At 37.1% G+C, this 7,306-nt stretch overlaps 1 protein-coding gene across 1 annotated transcript in view; it reads right to left on the bottom strand.

Annotated features, from left to right (window-relative positions):
- Positions 1-4,723: 4,723 nt before the first annotated feature.
- The window catches only part of zmat4a (zinc finger, matrin-type 4a), a 139,465-nt gene continuing 136,882 nt past the window's right edge, over positions 4,724-7,306 (bottom strand). The window contains exon 7 of the mRNA XM_026321838.1: positions 4,724-6,142. Coding sequence (XP_026177623.1) covers positions 6,115-6,142 — 28 coding nt within the window. The 3' untranslated portion in view covers positions 4,724-6,114. The remainder of the gene's footprint in view (positions 6,143-7,306) is intronic.

Below are 7,306 nucleotides of genomic sequence, written 5' to 3'. Positions count from 1 at the left end.
AAAACTAATAAATTCTGTTTTTCACTAAATTCTAATTGCCCGTGCCTAGATCCGGCCCTGATCTCAGCTCTGTAAATGTCCTAGAATGGCCCAGCCACAGGCCTGACTTGAACCCTGTCGAACATCTCTGGAGAGACCTGAAAATGTCTGTCCACTGACGGTCCCCATCCAACCTGACTGAGCTTGAGAGGATTTGCAAAGAAGAATGGTAGAAAATCCTCCAATCCAGGTGTGCAAAGTTTGTTGTGTCATACCCAAAAAGACTTAAGACTGTAATTGCTGCCAAAGGTGCTTCAAATAAGTCCTGAGTAAAGGGTCGGAATACATATGTAAATGTGATATTTCAGTTTGTTATTTTTAATAAATTTACAGACATTTCTAAAACTCTCTTTTCACTTTGTCATGTGGCACTGACTGTAGACAAATGAAAAAAAAAGATTTTGAACAATTGTAGTATCAGGCTGAAACATAACAAAATTGAAAAAAGTGAAAGGGGCATGAATAATTTCTGAATGTACTGTAAGATAAGGTAAAAAAAAAACCATTTTAGCTCAATACATACTGTACACTATATATTTGCATATCCAGTAGATGATATCTGCATGGAATATGTAGTATACACATTTTCCCATGGATTGTAAGCTCAGCGACTAGCACACAGTGCTTTAGCAAAGCTCCTTAAACCTCTCCATAATTCCTTCAGCCTTGGAAAAGAGCAATTATGCTTTTCTGTGCATTATAGGATTGCACTGGGAGCTCTGGATTGTTTTGGTTCTATTTTCTGTTCTCACCTATTTTCTACATTTGCTCTTTCTCATGGTTCATACCAGCTGGAAATGTTCACATATTCAGCATGAGAGCAAAAAATCCCATACTCACCTCAGACCCCATCCTCGAAATAACCCTCCTCCTCTTCCTTCAATGGCACTGACAGAATTGCACCAAGCCCCACACATTTCCCCAGATCTGATATCTCCAACCTGAGGGCTTTAACTCCTCTTCACTGTTCTTATCGTACTCAAGAAGAACATTAAAGATGATTGAATTAAAGCTTGGGAATACACACCTCTCAAGATCAAAAGGATACCTACACTTCAGAGGCTATAACATGATTAAAGTGTACCTAACAACAAATCTTAATTCTTCAAGTACCCCTACATTCAATCCAAAACGCTAAAATAAGAAAATTCATAGAAATACAATGATCTCTTCACATTTTGTCACTTGCAAATTGATGAATGCAGTCTGATCCTTCAGCAACTCTAATGGTCAGACAGAGATCAGTACAGATAAGTACTCCAACAACACTGGCTTCTTTTCATAAATGCATTTTCATATCATTTGATATCCTTTTCCATTTACATTCTTTATTCAGAGAGTGAATTAATGAATCTTGCTTCCTGATGGGCTGCTGCTGTCTGCATAGCTTAATTAGAATAATTTATCTTCACGGGTCAGGACACACAAAGCCTAGTGGTGCTTAAGTGTTTCACTGAAAAATGTTAAAGAAGGAGCTTCACAAGAGAGAATGAGGCAACATGCAGAGGGTTTGATGTGAGAAACTTATACCACTAATCATGATCAACCAAAGGTCAGTCACACAGTTTTTTCATCAGTATTATATGAATCCTGTACAATTAATTCACTGATTTAACCAGGCATTCCCAGGTGGTAATTTATTGATAAATGGTTTCTAAATAGATTTTACATAATATAAAATGACATAAACTACAATAGAAGAGAAAAGAAATAGAAAAGACGTATGCAGGAAGGTGTGCCTTATCATGAATAATCATGTAATTTACCTGAGAAGACAAAGACCCCCATATTGAGCTGCATAATGAGCCTTTCAGTCAGGAATGTGGTTGAGTGGTACTGCAATGCAATGCAGATGCAAACGTTCACCATCTGAGTCACGTTTTTCCTCTGAAGACAAAGTAAACTCTTCATCACTGTCTAGAACCATACAACGTGCTTCTTCACCCGCATAGTGAGCAAATTCTATGATGAAGCTTGACGTTTTATCCCATTTCTCGGGGGCGTGCACATAATTACCTGGCTCACCTCAGATTATTTCCATATGAACAGTGCGCTCAGTTCGAGGAGGGATCAGTTATAATGAGGAAAGACAGGAGAAACCGCTCTGCTTCCTACTTTCATACTGATTACATAAAAAGAGATGATTTGTTTTCAACTTGAATTGTTTCATTTAAAAGAAGACATTTCAAGCTTTCTATACACATATTTCTCATTTTTATGAGGCAAGTATTCACTAAGATTCAGGTTGTTTTATTTATGTTTCTGTGAAGAGAGATGACAGAGACAGAGAAGACACCCTGTCTGCTTTCTTTATTTTACAAAAGCACAGCGTTTTGTTGTTATGAGTGTGTGCAAATAAAACTGTAAAACTTTACAGATTCAAATGATATAATGCTCTTATCTGTACAATCAAAACTGATGGAGTAATTTAAGTTTGTTTATCAGGAGAAGATGCCACAAAACGTCCGGCGTTTTTGTCGACCCCTGAGGGATAAGATGGTTAAAAGCTAATTTCATACAGCAAAAAAAAAAGAGAGAGAGAAGTAGAAGCATTCAGTATAACGTCTTCAATGCCTATGCTTAATTTTTAAGTTCTAGTTTTGCTTTCAGTGGCAAGTGTTATTTTTCAGCAACAGAATTTGAAGTCATCATTCTGGCTCCATACAGATCAATGGAAGACATTTTTCAATTGTCTTTTCTTGTACCTTTTTTACCCTGACCACGTGCAGCCTTTCTGCTGGTCCCTTCTTTTGGCCTCTTCGCTTTGATTTTCAGTTGCTGCACACGCTGATTCCTGTCACTGTCACACCGTCTTGTTTCTCCCCATCTCATTTGCACCTTTGATTAGAAATCAATCCACTCTGATTGTTGAACCAAATGTTAGTCAGCATTAGGTGACACAATAGCCAAACTAATACCACTATTAATGAGCAGCCTTTTATTTCAGTAGCAATGTTAAGCAATGTAGTAAAAGCCCAAATAAACCTCCTACCGTCACGCCGGCTTGATCAAATCACATGACATTCCACTAGGCCTAGACTTCTACGGGTTAATCATGGAAAATTATCCTACTCTAACCTGATTTATATATCTACCCAAACCACTGTCACATATGAGTTGACTGCATTATCAAATAATTAAATGCTGCCATGCCACCCACACTGTAACACAGGTTTTATATATATATATATATATATATATATACATATACCACTAGCAAGTCAAAGATCTCAGTGTGCAAATTCCAATCATATTCACTGCCACTACAAACAAATTTAGAAAAAAGCCTTGGTGTTGGTATGTGTTGTGATTTTAAATTGCTTTCTGCCTTTGCCATCTTAAAGTCCTTGTGTAGAATGCTAACAGCATTAATTACAGTAATTATAATAACTTACTATAGCAACAGACAGATTACTACAGTATAATTATTGTAATCAACACAATGAAGAAGAAACATAATAAAAGTAACACAATACAACTCAAAGTTCATGTAGTTGCAAGTCTCTTTAATTCATTTCTCAGACACAACAGAGCATATAACCCAGAGCACATAGGAGACGAGAGGGTGTATGATGGGTGACATCCTGTGATGAAGGAGAAATGAGTGATCCAAAGCAACGTTTGGACAGAAATTTTTCACTTAGGCTGAGCAAAGCAATTCAGTGGAATTTTTTTGTTTTTTTTTGTTTTTCTTTTTGACTTGTCATACGTGCACTTTTTATTTGCAATATTAAAAAAACACATTTTAATAAATTATTGGTAATGTTAACAGCGCTAGCTTCTCAACTAGTAGCTATGACATCAGCCAGCAACTGTTTGATTTTGTGATATTTTAAATTCTCTTTCACTTCATCACAAATCTTCAGCTATATGTTAGTGATTTCAGCTTTCAATAAACTTAGAGGTGTCTGCAAAATAAAACGCTTTAACACAGCATTGGACACAGCACTGAAAATGACAGTAGAAGAAATCACTTATACTGTATATCTGACAGCAATTATAAATTTACTTAATCTACAACCGTAATATATTTTTCATTTAGAATGTTATTTATAGAACACTGGCTTTAAATTCAAAGTCCATAATTTCTTAACATGACATGTAAGTAAGAAGAGTGCTACATATGCTTCGAGTAAAATGCTGAATTACCCATAAGATCTGTATTCTTTTCCATTATATGGTTCAGTCCATTATCTATCAACACATTCTACAAGGCTCTGTAGTGGAATGGATTCAGTACATGTGAATGTGACTCTCAACAGCCATGTTAAATTTCACTAAAGCAACCAGTTACACCTCCCTGAGATGAAGACCATACTGAAATGAAAGCATCTTAACCAGAGAAAATATATCACTGACATACATATAGCATTCTGTATATGCTGCATATACACAGCAAGAAAAAAACTCATTTTCAATTTGTGGAATAGATCTTGCCTTCTATATCTGTTTAAACCTGGAGCATTCAGTTTGATTTTTATTTTTGTTTACCTCAATTAAAGTCTCAATTTTTGTAGCACTTTGCATAATTTCTGTGATTGCTGAGATCTGGGAGCAATGCAACAAAAGCTAATGCAAGCAGTCAGAGAGTCAGACGGGTTGTAAACAAGTTAGTAGTTTAGCAAAAAACAACAAAAAAACACTTCACCCTGACGTTAGCACATCTTAAATGTTGGTAATAATCAAGCAGACAGTCTGTAAACCCTGATGGATGTTTATAATTCAGTTACTGTTAGACCATTTCACAAGCGCTATGGCTGAAACATACGGACTTCTTCCTGACTGCATCTCTACTCTTTGCAGATGATGTGTTTCTGTTCGGTTCATCAGGCTGTGACCTCCAGTGCATACTGTAGTAGCTCTGGCATATGGGATATTGATTGCTTTATCAGTCGGCTACATTACTTGTTCTGCTGCCACTCCCACTTGGACACGTACAGGAAAATAAATGGGTATGTAGATGGAATTAAGCAATAATTTATTGCTTAACTTAGTTTTCTTTTCCAAATAACCTCAGTTAACTTGGCTATTTGCTTACAAATAGTTTAATAGCTTGCCCAATTGGACATCTTATCATTTTTGTATCTCTGGACATGATGATGCACTTGTATAATGCATGACAGCACTTTAGGGCAAGAAACACAAACATGACCATGAGATGTTATCGTGTTCCCAGATCTGAGCAACTGACATGATGAAGTAGTTACCAACAGGAATGATGGCCAAAAGCCCAGTTTTAAAAGGCTAGAACAATTATTCAAGTTAGTTAGTTAGATACATGTGTATCTTATTATTTCTGCTGGTTTCCTTAAAGCATTACCACAGACAAAAGCCATTTATTGTTTAATACAGCAAATAGAAGGTTATATCATCACAATATATAGTAAGAGACCAACCAGTCTCATTATTGCCATCAACCCCTGTAAGCCATAAGGGGATTTAACTCCACTCAAAGCATGTATGCAATACAAGCATTATGTTATACCATACAAAATCTGAGGGCAAAGAGAATAATTTTTTCAAAGCCCACAATGCTAAATAGTGTATATCTTTTTCCTTCCAATTTCAAACAAATATGATCTATTTCATTCAAGTAAAAGCAAACAAAAGGAGTTAAAAACAACCCTCATATTTTCAAGTCAAAATTCCACATACAGTACTTGGCATCCAGTGGAAAACAGTGTGTAATTTAGTCCATGCATTTTTAGAAAGTCGGCTGTGTATTGGATCCACTTAAATGCTCCCAGACTGTTAGTGGATAAAAAACCCAGTACACTGCTGCAGTGGAATGTCAAAGGTCAATGATTTAAGAGTGGCCAGCAATGCAGAGAAAATGTCTAAACTGTACTGTTTACTGACAGGTGAGAACGATGATGCAGTGCAAGAGTGTTACAAAAACAAACTCTTTATTTTCCTCTCTGTCAGGGTGGCCAAAACATGAGAGAGAGGGACAGACAGAAATCGAAATGATGTAGAGGAGACCAAATGCAGGGCAGAGGCAGAAAAAGCAGGGCAAGCTGACCACAGCTTGTCTGACATCAATCCAATAGTTGTTTTTTTATCTTCATCTCACGCTTACTGGACACATATCTGATTCTTCAGACTGTTGGAGGAATATAAGAGAGACAAGAGAGGAAAGGGTCAGACTTGATCAATGACACACATCTGTAGTGACACACATTTGCTGTACGCAAATTATTTATGCAAACACATCACATCTTCGGGTCATCCTTCCATTATCTATTGCTTATCCTGGCACATACAGGGTCACTGAGATCTGGAGCCAATCCCAGCTGACATTGGGTAAAAGGTGGGTTACATCCTGGACAGACAGGATGGCAGGCAGTCTATCACAGGGCTGACACACATAGACAAACACTCACATTCAAACTTACAGGCAACTTAGAGTTGCCAATTAACTTAATCTCAACCTGCATGTCTTTGGACGGTGGGAGAAAGCTGAAGTACCTGGAGAAAACCCACACAGGAACGGGGAGAACATGCAAACATATAAAGGCCCCAGGGTTCCCCGGGACCTTCTTGCTGCAACAGTGCTAACCATTGCCCATCACATCTTATTTTTCACAAATGATTATGTTAGATTTGCATTGTTGTGGAGCTGGTTTTGTCTTTGGGCATTATGGTGACAGAATAAAGCCGTCACCAGAACTAAAGCAAGCAATTCAATTCAGTTCAAATCAGTTTTATTTGTATAGTGCCAAATCACAATACAGTCATCTCAAGGCACTTTACAAACAAAGAAACAAAGAAAAAAAGTATCAATCTGGACCACAACACCGTTCTGCAGATGAAGAAACTCTGTTGCTCAATTTCATATGGAACATAAAATGAAATAATGCACAGGAAAAAAAAGTTGCTGAAATAGATTCAAGACAATTATAACTGAATAAAAAGCTGAAGCGACTGTTGCCAACAGTCCAACAGCTGGAGGTGATAAGCTGTGGCAGTGTTATTCAAAGCACTGATCCATAATTCTAAAAAGGCAATACCAAGAGCTATTGCAATGGATTGAAAAATTATAACTACAATTATACATATCAACAGTCTGCTAATTGCATAATCAACAGTATGGAGAGAGGGTGCAGCAGCAGATTTTGTTTACAAGTCACAGGATGCAGAGATTCCCTTTTCTTCCCTGCTTTATGGGGGTTTTGTGTCAACATTTTTGTTTGATTTCAACAAAGTAGCCCAAACCAACAGGTGGCTTCATCTTTTCAGTTTGTGATAGCACATTCTGCTCATCTCC

This window comes from Mastacembelus armatus, chromosome 9 (assembly GCF_900324485.2).
Source record: "Mastacembelus armatus chromosome 9, fMasArm1.2, whole genome shotgun sequence".
NCBI classification, from domain to species: Eukaryota; Metazoa; Chordata; class Actinopteri; order Synbranchiformes; family Mastacembelidae; genus Mastacembelus; species Mastacembelus armatus.
The sequence above is the reverse complement of the archived record's forward strand: the minus strand, read 5'-3'. Positions and strand labels throughout refer to the sequence as shown.